This window comes from Mirounga leonina, unplaced genomic scaffold (assembly GCF_011800145.1).
Source record: "Mirounga leonina isolate KUSES-001 unplaced genomic scaffold, KU_Mleo_1.0 Mir_175, whole genome shotgun sequence".
NCBI classification, from domain to species: Eukaryota; Metazoa; Chordata; class Mammalia; order Carnivora; family Phocidae; genus Mirounga; species Mirounga leonina.
Window position 1 is genome coordinate 35,320,048 of NW_023270453.1, and position 15,309 is coordinate 35,335,356.

At 38.2% G+C, this 15,309-nt stretch overlaps 1 protein-coding gene across 3 annotated transcripts in view; it reads right to left on the reverse strand.

Annotated features, from left to right (window-relative positions):
• SMG1 (SMG1 nonsense mediated mRNA decay associated PI3K related kinase) overlaps positions 1 to 15,309 on the reverse strand; it is a 104,371-nt gene continuing 89,062 nt past the window's right edge. For 2 of the 3 annotated variants that reach the window (XM_035022359.1, XM_035022361.1), the window contains 9 exons: positions 14,356 to 14,493; positions 11,959 to 12,111; positions 10,703 to 10,882; positions 9,380 to 9,607; positions 8,493 to 8,704; positions 8,218 to 8,324; positions 7,018 to 7,197; positions 6,830 to 6,936; positions 1 to 4,545 (listed from right to left, as the gene is read on the reverse strand). In XM_035022359.1, coding sequence (XP_034878250.1) covers positions 4,468 to 4,545; positions 6,830 to 6,936; positions 7,018 to 7,197; positions 8,218 to 8,324; positions 8,493 to 8,704; positions 9,380 to 9,607; positions 10,703 to 10,882; positions 11,959 to 12,111; positions 14,356 to 14,493 — 1,383 coding nt within the window. In that variant the 3' untranslated portion in view covers positions 1 to 4,467. The remainder of the gene's footprint in view (positions 4,546 to 6,829; positions 6,937 to 7,017; positions 7,198 to 8,217; positions 8,325 to 8,492; positions 8,705 to 9,379; positions 9,608 to 10,702; positions 10,883 to 11,958; positions 12,112 to 14,355; positions 14,494 to 15,309) is intronic. The other variant, XM_035022360.1, reaches the window with a different exon arrangement.

Sequence of the window (15,309 nt, forward strand, 5' to 3'; positions counted from 1 at the left end):
CTACGTCTTTTAAGACTTTATTTTCTGAAAAACGTATTTCATACAATCTTTGCTGTGTTAATGCAAATATGCACAAAGTAGGCATGTATTTTTGTTTTCCAAAAGATGCATTATGAACATTTTTCAGGAAGCTGGTGTGATTTATTCAACTTTTAATCTTAAATACAATCACAAAATTATATCCATCAGGAGGCATTACAACCTTTTGTACAGAGAAGCCACTTTATTTATACAATGTTACTAGGACAAGGAAGATTCAGTTCAACTCAACTTGCTCTGATGGTAAGGGTAAATTAACAAGTGAAGTATGCTGCTGCCACTGACATTACAGGTGGAAATATAAGAGAAATTTAAACCAGAAAAATAACTGAGACACAAGAACTTGAAACAGGAGCTGAAACTTGGACTGCCAGGAAAAGAAAAAAATCAGCCTGTTTTGAAAGAAAAACATTCTACAAGCCTGCATTTCAGAACAACATGCAATTCCTTGAGTTTACCATCTTCAAAAATCAAACTCATTGTATGACAGTTTTACAGTAGCACAACAAATAGCTTTTCCCTAGTAAGCCCAAATTCCCATAGAAAACAAGGGACTCCAAGGGGTTCCTGTTGTACAACTAACCCTTGAACCTGGAGAGCTTCTCAGTCAGAGTCCATTTGCCCTTTTGTAAATAAGGGATGGTGACACTGTTACCCAGGCCTAAAAAGCAGGAAAAGTGCAACAAACTCTTAGGGGTTCATAATACAGTGGATTTCCCCTTCTGCAATGTTTGGAAAAATTTGTAACGCTAAGCTAGTTTTCCCCATTGGAGGAATGTTCCTAATACAAACCATGTATTGAAAACAAAACCTACCTTCTTTAAGTGACCCTTACATCACTATAGTCTACCTCCTTGATTTAAAGGGGGGGGGGCGGGGGCGGAGGGGAGTCCTAGCTCTAAATTACTGACATTTTACAAGCCCAAGATAGAGAATGGAAGGTCACTGGTTTTCACATTCATTTAATTTCGTCTAAAACAAAGGTACGTGTGCTAACAGTAAAGCATTCACTGATTTTTGATGTATATGAATAGGACTAACAGGCTAACTGTAGGTGCTTCCTTTAATATGAAAAGAATTAGGAGAAAAGAAGAACCAGCTCCTTTGATTTTAGTACTGCCAAAACAAGTAAGCCCCCAGAGTAATTACAAATATGTGGAGGATAATAGGCCAGGAAGACTTTTCAATTTAAAGTACTGCCTATAATACCCCAGATTTAAAAGGACCTAAGATTGCACATCAACTCTAATATTTGGCTGTACTTGCATTGCCCTGCTCGGCATATTTTAATGGCTCTTTCCTTAAATTTCACACATCAGAACTACAATTAAACAAAAACAATGCAGATAACACCAAACACAGACAATATTAAGAAAACTACATACTAAGCTTAGGTAATAGTGGCAAGTGTTAAGGGCAGAAGTGATGGAAGTTTTTCTTTGTATTACAAACCCTCACCCAGAACCTGGGGTTTGGGCTCTAAAAAAACAATTTAGGGAAGCAATCAAGAGCTTGATTATCAGTTCACACACAGAAATCTCACATAGCTCAAAAACAACTCACCACAAGTGCCAGACACAAAAGAATGTTAATAATCATCTAGCAAACTATGTTAAGAACTCATGACCAGAAAGAATGAGATCCTGCAAGACACAAAAGAAAAACTAAAAGAGAAATACACACAGCTCCATAAACCAACTAAGCCTCCACAGCTTTGTAGAGATACCAACTAAAATTCAGGCAATTTTAGAAAATCAAAGACAACAAAACACAAGATAAACTTCCATTTCCAAGGGTACTCTGAATTGAAGAAGAGGTTGTGGGTTATTCTATACCCCCTGAATCTTAGAGAGAGAGAGAGAGAAAGGAAAAGAGAGGAGCAGATCCCTGGTTTTCCACAGGTATTTTGTATCATCAAAAATGACTTCATAACGGAAGCACTCTGAACTTTATTTTACAAGATAATCCCCCAAATATAGCCCCGTCTTCTCAATCTGCTCTATCACCAGGACCTTTCACCAGTGATTAAATCTGCAGAGTTTGCTTGTTAACAGTTCAAAATACCAAGGCTACTCGGCAGAATGACTTCCCAGAGGAAGCCAAACTGCACGGACTGGGGTCTTACTGTCCAGAGTGCAGTAATAAGTCCTCAGTTATTCACATCTGCCCCACAACCAAACATGTGTATGCCACACTGTTCTCTGAGGGACCATTTTCAAATAAAAGTGACGGATAATTTACCAGAGGCACAGGTTTCTGATATAAAGCTGTTTTGTTTTTGCTTGGGTAAGGTGCCAGGTACCTCTGAAGCCTGAAATTCACAGGCAGTAAAATTCACCTATTTCATTTATCTTCTTTACCAAAGAAAAAGCAATTTCTGAATACTACCTGTAGGGACAAACTAGTGTGAACTTGTTTTATCACTGTGATAAAAGTTTTTTCCTCACGACAATAAAGAATGTTGCTGAAAAGACTTTACTTTTGAGAGAGCGGAGGTAATCAAGTGATGAATGCGGTAGCTCCCACACAGCCTCTAGGAAATAAAGCAGCGTGCATAACACAGTATGGCATTATTGTTCCGGATAGGTTGTTTTGATTGTGAAAATAAGGTTCAAATGAATGAAAAAAAATAAAATTTGACACACTAGGTTCCTTAACTTGCTATTAAGACACACGGGTATTTGAAAATACCACCTTTCTTGCAACGCTTGCCTAAGTACTAGAAAAGCACTGAGATGCATTCTCTCATGGGTATGTGAAGATTATAGATTAATGTGGCAATCAGAATACAGAAAAGGCCAGAGCTATGTGGAATTTTTCCTTAATACCCTTCAAGTTTGTCTGTGAAGACTGGCAACCAGAAATGATCACAGTCCTAACCTCTAAAATGCAGGAAAAATGTTCTCAAACAATCAAGATTTTGTGTTCTACTTTGTGTTGATACGTGATTTTACGAATCCTATTCTAGTCTCGATTTTTATTTTGGATCAACAATTCAGCTTACAATACTGAAGTGCAATACTAAATTTAAGGAAACCCTGATCATGAATTCACAGCAAACTATTAAAATTGTGCAAAAAGTAAAGTACTTCACAGACTAATAACTGAACTTAAGAAAAGATGGTGGTGGTTCTCATCTTTGCTGATGTTTCACGTACATGTCCTAAAATGCCAGGTAAACTAAAGCAATTATAATTTACGAAGTGGAAATTAAAAGTTGTATCAAATGAGAAAACTGAATTAAAAAACATCTCACTCTACCTCCACCAGAACATCACTTTATTGTTAATCTGTCATCAACAATGTAAAACTCTAATAGGTATTCTATCCTGGTTTTTAAAAAGGTAAAAGATTACATTGGATTAGCTACTTTCTATGAAAGAAACTACAGCAATTGCAGAAGAGGGAAAATTTGAATGACCTCCCAAAAATGCACACTATAAGCAAAGGGGAGTGTACATTAAATCAAATGTCTGTTAGATTCATTACTTTTGAATGCACAGTGACAATTCTGGAAACTGTACATGATAGAATCACAGAAATGACTTAAATAACCAGAATTGTATTTTGTATGTGATCATCAGACCTTTAAACAATCCTTGAATTTTCCATGTTATTAGTCATTTTGGAGAAATTTCTGTTTATCACTCCAAATATAAGTTGTTAACAACACTGAGATGGAAGCATATGAAATACAAGGATTGAAATAAAAGTAAATTAGAAAGATGGCTAATCTACTAGATCAGGTAAAGGGCGGGAGCGGGTAGATGATGTGGGATTAGGGAGGAGGACAATGGGTAGTTTTTTTTTTCCCTTCATTTCAGAAGTAAGTTCTTCCAATGTAGTGTATCTGTTACATAGCTCTCCATTTCCAGTCCATTTCTGAAATTCTTATCGCATAGCCTTTTTGTACCTACTGGTCAACCCAACCAGTACTGTTGCCAAGCAACAAGTGTTACACGAGAATCTGAATGCATCAAATCTTCCTTGGCTGTGATTTCTTCGCGGCCCCAGTTTTCTCTGTTTCTGAGCGGGGTTTGTTTTTTCCTGGATTGTACACACAGGGTCAGGTGGAATGGAGTTCCAAATCACTCTGTGCTCCGCGGCATCCCGATTTCTTTCTGCAGCTAACCTCCTGACACGTTTGCAGCTGTTCTGTGGCAGAAAGACAATCTCCATGTTCAGGCGGTGAGCTTTCTTTCTTTCACCCTTGACCCTGGGGTTGCAGGCCATGGTGTTGGGCGTATCCCTGAGTGCAGCTGTCCTGCAGGATTCACTTCCTAGCGCACCGAGATTTCCTAGGGTTCCTCAGAGTAAGCCCCCAGTTGCATCACCACCGACTGTGGTGTGGCTTTGGATGCCTGAGGCTGAGTTGATTCTGGTGGATGTCTGACCTCGCTTAACCAGACTCATCTACTGTCTCACCATTCATACCCAGGCTGTCCAACCTTCATACAGCTGAGCCAAGTTATCTAGATTAGTTGCTTCCTTAATGACATAGTCAACCTGTAAAAGTAGGCAGGAGAATATTTTAAACAATTTAGACTTTTAAAGGACATATATGAGTTCTAGGAGTTGTTTAAGTTTCTAATCACCCAGATTAATAACCCAAAGGATGTATAGTTGCTATGGGGAACGGTTAAGTAACCTGAGCTTCTCTCATAATTCCACAGCCTACAAAATGTGTGTCTTGGCAAAGTTACAATCCCTTTGAGCCTTGTAAATCCTTAGATGAAGACAGAACCCCCACTGACCCCACAGGTGCTCTTGGGGTTAAACACATGAAGTCACTAAGTAAATGCTTAAGCAGTGTAAAAAAAAAAAGCGCATAGCAGATTCTGAAATACAGTTGGGTGCTCGACAAATGTCTATTGATTCTGACTCAGCTAAATTTTCCTTTATAGTAAGAGATATAATCATCTCTATATCCACAGAATCCAGAGGGCCCAATTGTATGTTAAATGCTCAATATATGGCTGCTGAATGACGACTTATACCAAAAGTTGTGCACCAAGATCTCTACACTTACCGCCCCACCCCCGTGAGCCCATTAACTCTCTCTCATATAAAATTTAGTAACACAATAAAAAGCACCATAGCCAACCATCCTTCAAACAAATGAACAGACAGCTAAAGATAGACAGTCCTGGAGCACCTTGTGGCTCAGTCGATTAAGGGTCTGCCTCTGACTCAGGTCATGATCCTGGGATGACCAGGATCCATTGTCTGGGATGGAGCCCAGAGTCCTGCTCAGCAGGGAGTCTGCTTCTCCCTCAGCCTTTGCCCCTCCCCTGGCTCATGTGCATGCTCTCTCTCTCTCAAATAAATAAAATCTTAAAAAAGAAAAAAAAAGACCATCCTGAAAGTACACAAGCCATTAACCTACCAGAAAGCTTCTGAAGCAAAGATTAGTCGTTTTGGAGAAATGACTCATTATTATCCATGTGTTTTGTTTTGTGGGTTGTTTTTTTTTCCCCCCAAACTTGACAATTTCTAAGGAAATAATTCTTGACCAAGAAGAGTTTAATTTCAGGTCCTACACAGCTATGTAACAGCATTTAAAATATAAAAAGGACCTTTTCTTGCTGATGTTAAAACTGAATTGTGGATGTCAAAACATTAGAAAATAGGATATTCACAGTCTCAAATTTTTACCCCACGGAAGAAAAGGTACATTTGTAAAGGAGAATTCAGGAGAACACTATCCTTGACCAAATGACCTAACTTAATAACACAGAAGATGGTACACACAAAGATACATCACTGACATAGTATCCCTGCCAAAAATGTTGATTCCTAATTATGAGGAAAATATCAGACAAATACACAGTGAGGCACGTTCTACAAAATGACTGGTCTGAACACATCAGAAAGGTCAATGTCATAAAAGCAAAAAAAAAGAAAATCCTCAGGAACTGCTCTAGATATTAAAGGCAACTAAAAGTAGAACAAGTATATATGAAATTCAAGATGAGCCTTGACTAGATCTGGGGGGGCTAAGCAATAAAGGCCATTTTGGGATAACTGAAGAAATCTGAATATGGACTGCATGTGAGTTAACAGTCAATGTTAACATCAATAGTGAGTTTCCTGAGTTAATAATATTTTGTTTAGGAGACATATACTGAAATATTTAGGCACGAAGTGTTGTGTCTGTAACTCTCACAAGGCTCTGAAAAACAGTGTATGCATACACATACACAGAAAGATGAAGCAAATGTAGGAACACAACTGGTTTACTAAATCTAGGTAAAGAGTACATGGACATTCCTACAACATTTCTGTAGGTTTAAAAATTTCAAAATAAACAGCCAGGGCAGGGGGTGGGTATTCATTCTCAAATTTATATATACAATTTTAATAACACTAATGAGAAAATTTCAGAGTAATGACTTCAGACAAACTGACACCCCCAAACACTTTATAGATACTATTCCTGCACCCCAAACTTCACCCTGGTTTCACTGGAAACCTTCAGATAGTCCTCTTTAAAATGCAAATTAACTGCTCTCTGGTGGAGGACAGAGAGGGGGTCAAGTCACACCTTAAATTTCTGTTAGAAGAGGGCTGGAGAGAAAGGAAATGTGCTAAAAGGGTAGAGTCAGAATAAAACAGTGACTATTATTTGACAACTCCAGAGCTACCATTACTCAAAATTTTCTGAATTCTGAAAATAAATTTCAGTTCCTTATTTCTTGATGAACCACCAAGGACATGGATGAGGGTATCCTTAAACCTGTACTGTTTCAGCAGCATTAAAATGGATAGATCGAGTTTAAAAAATGGTCACCTGTTCAGCAACTGACATCCTTCTATTCGGATCAACATCACGGCCCTCTAGCTTGGCTTTCACCCTCTTCCACACACTCACTGCATAGGAGTTTCTCTCTTGCACAGCTATGAAGCAACGGAAACATACGTTAAGTCAAACCAGCACTTTGTATAAATATTTAATGCATCCATATTCTAACTAATTACCTTTCCCCGTTTTAGGGTCTCTGGCGGCCTTTTTAGGACTACAAGCAACACTCTTGCCAGTTCCTGGAATGGTGCTTGGTGGAGTATCTGCTGATGTGGCAAGATTTTTCTGAATCAGCTTTCTAGCATTCTGTGACATGACATCAGGCTGAGTCTTCTGGCCAGTGTTGCTCCGGACTGCTATAGACAAAGAGTGGGTGGCTCAATTCACACGTAAACAGAAGAGATGGAGGGAGAAAAGAGGAGAGAGCAGGGCAGTGCTCTCTCAAACACCAACTACAAATGTACAGCCATGAAAAGAAATATGATTTTACAACCTTAAAGTCCTTATCCCTTGAAATACTGCCCTCCTAAAAATACAGCCTGAAGAGCTAGACATTCAAAAACAAATTTGTGCAATGATGCTCACTGCCTCTTGTGGCATCAAAAAACTATAAATATATTAACTGTCCAACAATGTGGGATTAATATGGTAAAGACATAGAATGACATATTAAATTGGGGCATTAAGTCATTTTCTAAAAGATTCTCTGATGGCAAGGAAATTCCCAATTTAATATTAAGTGGGAAAAGGCAACAAGAACTGCGTTCACAGAACGATCCCAATTTGTGCATGTGTGTGCGCACATATACACACAAGTCCAACAAGAAATATGTAATGGTTTTACCTCCAACTGGAATGAAACTACCAATTTTCCTATTTTTTAAAAATTTTCCCTGACAAGCATATATTTTATATTCATAAATCATTTAAAGAAAGGATTTAAGCATAAGATATTTCTACTTTCTCACACAAGTACCTTTTTTTTTTTTTTTTAAAGATTTTATTTATTTATTTGACAGAGAGAGAGCGAGAGAGGGAACACAAGCAGGGGGAGTGAGAGAGGGAGAAGCAGGCTTCCCGCTGAGCAGGGAGCCCGATGCGGAACTCGATCCCAGGACCCTGGAATCATGACCCGAGCCAAAGGCAGACACCTAACGACTGAGCCACCCAGGTACCCCGTTTCTCACACAAGTACTTTTAAAATTAAACCAAAATGTGTTCAGTTTGAGTTGTGACAGAGTTTAAGAAAGCCCTTTAAAAAGGTGATGACTACGAACATATTAGACACTTAAAAGTATAATGAAACACCTTAGCGTCTATGTGTACATTATTAACAGATCAAGATTTAGGTGTTTTTTGAGGGAGAGAAGTCATACCTGCAGCAAAGGATGGCTGATAAGTAGCAGATGATGTTGGACTCGAACATTCATTTGTTGCATCGGTGACTAAGGGTGATGCAAAACCCACTAAATTATTATAGATACTGAAATACAAAATAAAATAGCTTATTTATGAAATGCTTCACCAGGTAACTGCTTATAAATATGAACAAAACTGAAAAAACGTAGCTGAATTAAGCAAAACTTACTACACCAGACGTTTTGCTTATGTTCTGACTACATTTTCAATTTAGGCCAGAAGGCATTCTTACCTCTGACTTTGTGTTTTCAGTTCTTTCAAGGTGGGAGTTATTTCCTGGAGCATTTCAACGTGTTCCTGACTTCGCACCTGACCCATAGCCTGGACTAAGGTAAAGAGCGCTGTCTGAATGTTGTCCTGCCATGCTTTATATTCGGCTAAGAATTGTCGGACACTGTTCTCATAGGGAACATCTTCCCCGTCGGCCAGAGCAGCTTCCTCATCCTGGACTCAGTATTGTAAGAATTAAGAGAAATGGAATTTGGTTCAATAGTAACTCATAAGACAGTCACCTTTCAGATAACAATAAGTGCTTTTCAAATATGTGTTGAATCTGTTTATTACATTGGAACTCCTTTTCTACAGAAATCTTATTTCCAGTAAAAATAAAAACTCCAAGTAAAAACAAATCCCCAAGTTAAATGATCTGCAGTTTTGCAATGATGAAGTTATTTAGCCTTCTCTGGGGGCTCAGTTTCCTTACTATGTAAATTACATAGGCTACTGGAGGGAAGAGAGAAGAAATCATTTTGGAGGCAAACTCATATGAGCCTAGGAATAAGGGTTGGGAGGAGGAAAAGATTTTGGGGAAATCGAAACACTCTGAGGCTACATTCAAGTTTCAGCTCTACTGTTAAGTTATAGGACTTTGGGTGAACCAATCTCTTTAACCCTCAGTTTCTCTGGGTACAAAATCAGAATACTACAACCTGCTTTAAAAAAGAAAAAAAAAGTTGATAAAAACACAAAGTAACTCAATTACAAACAAACTGGAAAATGTGACCTGAGAGAAGTTGTTTTTGTTTATGTCATTATTTTCCCAAATTAACTATGTATTTTTAAGTACTGTAATTTTACAAAAGGAGGGAGTTAACTGTGTGTCAGTGGTATTACTCTTACCTTAGCCATTGCTTTCAGGAGATGTTTGACATCTCCAAGTTGCCGGTTATGACCAGTGAGCACAGTCTTTATATTATCAACCAGATTCTGAATTGTTTCACAGACTGTTTCTATCTGCTGCTCCTTCTCTGTCTGAATTGCCCTCTGAGTAGACATATCCTGGGTCAATTGTTTGTGTGCTGACAAAAGCCATTCAGAGCTGCCAATAGGATGTTCAAGACTGGTGTCCTAAACAGAACAAGCATTTGTTTGATTTAAGTATCAGATGGAATAATATAAGACTCTTTCCTTTATCACCACCTCGAAAAGGTATTAGTAACTCAAGCTGACACAAAGAACCTCATTTGCTAAGTCATGAACTAATTATGTAAATAATAGTACTTAATAATAATTTAAATAATCTATGAAATACAGATTAAGATTTTTAACTTTTCTGCATAATCACACAGGGAATACTTAAAATTTAAGACATAAAATATGTATCTAGAATTACAAAGATGATCTGTATCTAGGACCCCAGTGTAAATCACTCTTTAAAAAGACACCAGAGGTGGGTGCCTGGGTGGCTCAGTTGTTAAGCATCTGCCTTCGGCTCGGGTCATGATCCCAGGGTCCCGGGATCGAGTCCCACATCGGGCTCCCTGCTCTGCGGAGAGCCTGCTTCTCCCTCTCCCACTCCCCCTGCTTGTGTTCCCTCTCTCGCTCTGTCAAATAAATAAAATCTTAAAAAAAAAAAAAGACACCAGAGGTTCTTAATTAATACACAGCCTAAAACCTTCCCACAAAATATAAACACCTAAATTTATCAACTTGCTATTTCTGGACTCAACTCTCCTGTCCAGCATTCACCTTCCACTAGCCCTCTGTCTGCTACCCTATTTTCAGTGCATCTAAATCATTTGCTATACATTGAATTTCTCTTCCCCTCTGAACCTCCACAGTACTTCCAATTATGGCTCTGAGAATTCTTTTAACTTTTTAATTCATTGTATTATTTATTATTAATAGGTTCCTTGGGGGCTAAGAGCAAGATTTAATCATCATTTTTTTTTTTTAAAGATTTTATTTTTAAGTAATCTCTACATCCAATGTGGGGCTCAAACTCACAACCTGGAGATCAAGAGTCACATGCTCCACCGAATAAGCCAGCGAGGTACCCCTAGATTTAATCATTAGATCCCAAAACAATATTTTATATACAGGACACACACTGCATAAATGTAAACTGAGTGAATATATTACATGGACTTCAAGGGCATAATCCTGGCCTTATCATTTTCATCAACTAATCTCTTTACTCCCACACCAAGATTCAAGACTCACCACTCTCTGTAATAGACGAAGCTCTAACTCAGAGACCGAACTGTTAAACTGTGATGCAAATGAACACATTTGCTGACATCGTTTGATTAGTTCAAATAATGCAGCATCCAGGTTTAAGGCTTCTGCAGTTCTAGTTCGTAAGCTTTCAAAATGAATGATATTGCTGCAGAGGAAAGTGACCTGTGAAGAGGCAAAGAGGAATGGAACCATCACAATAGGCGGGGACATGCAGTTTTAATTTGACATGAAAAAATACTACCTATTCATTTCCAGAATTCAGAACCACAATTGGTCCTGAGAAACGTATGAACTACTCTTTTGGGAAATAGATCTAATCCTGATAAAGGCTATGAATAAATGCACCTTGTTTTGGTTGATGTCTTTAGGTTAAAAGCACCTAAGGACAATATGTAAAAGTATCTTCTACATGTTTGCTTTCACACAGAAAATTTACTTCATAATAAAGCAGTTATCATATTCAGCTGCAGTTTATTTGTGCTATGTCCAAATTTCCAATTTGGAATGTTGCCCTTCTGCTTCTACTCTTGCCTAACTTTACAATAAAGATCACAAAATACTAACTGGACATTTGACAATATAATGCACATCTTTTAAGGTATGATAGTACTATTGTGATCATGTAAATAGTTCCCACCTTTATAAATACATACTGAAATATTTACAGATAAAAATGATAGAATATTTGGGATTTCATTAAAAATGGGATGGGAAGGAGGAAGAGGAAGTACAGAGGAAATAAAATGGGACTTAGGTTGATAATTACTAAATTTTAATTGGTTATGAGGATATGAGAATCACTGTATTAGTCTAATTTTATACCTGATTGAAAATTACCTAACTTTTTTTTTTTTTGCTTTTGTCCCCTTCCCCCAGTCATAACGAAGTTAATCCACAAACTCTGGCGGAACACAAGGTCATAAAGACATTTTATTGCCACAGAGTCACCACAGTCGCATACAGAGAACCTTAGACAAATATGGAATTAAACTCCTTATTTTCCGACAGAGGCTGAATCCACTTTTTATTTAGCTAGGAGGCAGTAAAGGTCTAGGGAAATAACTGGCTGTGCGCTCAGCCTAAGGGGTGCCCTTCCCACCAAGGCCTATCAGTCCCTCTTTCCAGTACTGTGAACTAGAGGGTGGACTCAAGCTACCCCTAGTTATCGCACGTGTAACTTCCAATCAGTTGTCGAATCCGTAACTGAAAACAAAGACGGTGCACGTGGGTCACAGCACCTGGCTTGCTCGTTGGCTCTCCTTAAGGACAAGATTTCTTCTTTCAGCTATTGTTGCTTCAAAATCCTGCAGTACAGGTGCCAGTGCAGGGTTGGCACCACCTGCCCACTTGAGTCGCTGTTCAATACTTGCTTCAAGGGCGGCTAGTTTTTCCTATAAAAGCAGCAGAACCTCAGTGAATATTTGACACTCTCCAATTCCTGGTGAGCATTTTATACAAATACAAGAGAGATTCAAAAGAAGCAGGATGGGACATACATAATTTAGAAAACATTTTAACATACATCCACTGGAGTTCATCTTTCTTTCACTTTGAATATTTAGGGCTAAACATGTCTGCGGAGGTAAGAACTGGCTTTCAGTTGGTCTTAAAATTTGCTTCTACTTACTTCAGAAAGAGAGTGAGCAAGTGGAGGGAGGGGCAGAGGGAGAGAATCTTTCAAGCAGACTCCCCGCTGAGCACAGAGCCTGATGTAGGGCTCAACCCCATGACTCATGAGATCACGACCTGAGCCAAACCAAGAGTTGCTCAACCGACTGAGCCACCCAAGCACCCCAAGATTGTCATTTTTAAATAAAGTAGTCTTTAAAATGAAACACCTGCTACATCAAATTCCTAATGCTCTTATGTGCTACCTATAAGAAAATCCATTTACCATTTGCAACAACATGGATGGAGCTAGAGAGTACAATGCTAAGTGAAATAAGTCGCTCAGAAAAAAGACAAATATATGATTTCACTCATATATGTAACTTGAGAAACAAACAAATGAACAAAGGGGAAAAAAAGAGACACAAACCAAGAAACGGACTCTTAACAACAGAGAACAAACTGGTAGTTACCAGAGGGGAGGTGAATGGAGGGAAGGGGTAAAAGAGACAATGGGGATTAAAGAGTACACTTATCACAATGAGCACGGAGTCATGTATAGCACTACTGAATCACTATACTGTACACTAATATAACCCTGTATCTTAACTAGAATTAAAAAACTTAATTTAAAAAATCATTTATATCTTTGATTATGAAAGATGAAAATCAAATTCTCCCAAATTCAAAAGTTCATAAATAACAGTAAAAATCTATCCATAATAAGGAAGGTTTTATATAACAAAGTTATCCCATTATTTATTCAACACTTCAGGTGGAGGAATTCACATCCTCTGTCTTTTCTGTGCTTCTCTCCCTCTTTTCTCACAGAAACACACCTCTAAAATCAGAAAGGGCACGTATATTCATTCTCCAAAATTGAAAACTAGGCCTAATATACTGTAGAGAAAAGACATTTCACAGTCTTCAAAGAAGTGAGCTCCAGAAAAATTTCATTAAAAATGTAAAAATTACAGAAGTGATTATACTTGATTTTATACAAAATTAATTTGTAAAATGAACAGAAAAATGTCAAGTCACTACTGAGTACATGAGATGGAAGAAGACACAATATAAAGACATAGATAACCATCATCAAGACCGGTTTCTTATTTTTAAAAGGAAGGTGAGATTAAATTATTAGGCAGAAATGATAGAGAAATACACTCAATGGGGCGACTGGGTGGCTCAGTCGTTAAGCGTGTCTTCGACTCAGGTCATGATCCCAGAGTCCCGAGATCAAGCCCCACATCGGGCTCCCTGCCCAGCGGGAAACCTGCTTCTCCCTCTCCCACTCCCCCTCTTGTGTTCCCTCTCTCGCTGTGTCTGTCAAATAAATAAATAAAAATCTTGAAAAAAAAGAAATACACTCAATAATAGTAGTCAGGAAAATATTCTATTGCCTTTGACATCATAAAATATCATTAACTATACATAAAAAATGCCTAAGCTGGGTGCGTGAGTTGGTTAGGTGTCCCAACTCTTGATTTCAGATCAGGTCATAATCTCAGAGTTGTGAGATCGAGCCCTGTGTCAGGGTCTGTGCTGAGCTGTGAAGCCTGCTTAAGATTCTCTCTCCCTCTCCCTCTGACCCTCCTGACTCATGGGGACACACGCGCATGTGCACTCTCCTCAGAATGAAAAAAAAAAATGCCTAAGCTTTTTAGATATGACTAGTAAGCCAGATATAACTGCTTATGTGCCTTTCGGAAAACAAATTAAATGCTCAAGTTTTTCTAATCACCGAGGTTCTCTCAACATATAAAGGCAGAGCAATCATCAAATCCATTAAAAACCTGAAATATTTAGTATGTCTCTATTCCTGGTTAAAAATACACTGCTACCGTAAGATCTGGTTACTTTGGAGGGTAAGAAAAAAAGATGTACGTTAAAAATAAAAGTGCAAAAGGAGTATGCCCCTGTGGCTTAGCAGCCAAGGACGGACATGTAGATATACTGAATACCTCACCACAGTGTAGGTTATTTCTCAAAGGGAATGTGCTTCAATAAGGTCTGACAAAACACACCTGAACTGTTGCAATTGAAGTTTCAATCTGGCTCAGAGTATGGAGTTTCTTTTTCAGGCTGGTTAGGATGGCAGACCGAGGGGGAGGTGTGACTGACATGGCTTGTGGTCTATTGATAAGGAGGTCTTCATGCTGCCACTGTTCAAAGAAAAGGCAATGTAATAAAATCAGCAGGGAAAAAAAAACAACAACAACTTGAGCTAAAGGGAGGAGAGGTGCAAATCAGGACTGGGGGAAGAGAAAAAAAAAAAAACCGAGCTGCAGTAAAGTGAGGTAGGCAGAGAAGTTGTAATAGCAAAAACATTACAAAAGAATCACAACCAGGTGAAAAATTTCCTAATGTAGAGAATGGCTGATAAATGTCTTGGATCAGTGATATGCAACATCTAAGGAGTAATTCTGAAGATGTTTCCAAGTCTATGTAAAAGTCTAGTATACAATCCCCCCAAAAGGTATCTCCAGTTAAAAGGTTGGAAAAGGCATGGGGGGATAGTGGGTGGAGAGGTGAAGACTGTCCAGCTGAGGCTAAGCAAGTAACTGAAAGAAATGATGGCAGCAGTCACAGAACAAAGAATTCTACAGACAACCTAGAAGTTGCAGAAAGGGGCAGGCAACTGCTCACAGAGGATCAAGCCATCTTGTATGTTTTAAGGGAGGCCCCAGAAGGCCCAAGAGACTTTTGGGCTACAACTTAAAAGTAATACATTGCACTTAGGGCTTAAAATGATGAACATTTGTTCAGATCAACAAAATTATAAGTATTTTTACAACATTTTCCATACAGTTGTGCATTTTTTAAGGGAATAAACTAGAATGTATAATAAAACTTACAGTACATTTTTAGAAGAAAAAATACAAAAAGATTCCAATGTGCTAGAAAGACCGTTAATATATAATCAACACAATTTCAAAAGGTGAATAAATTACTTTTCTTAATTTATAAGCTAAAAACAT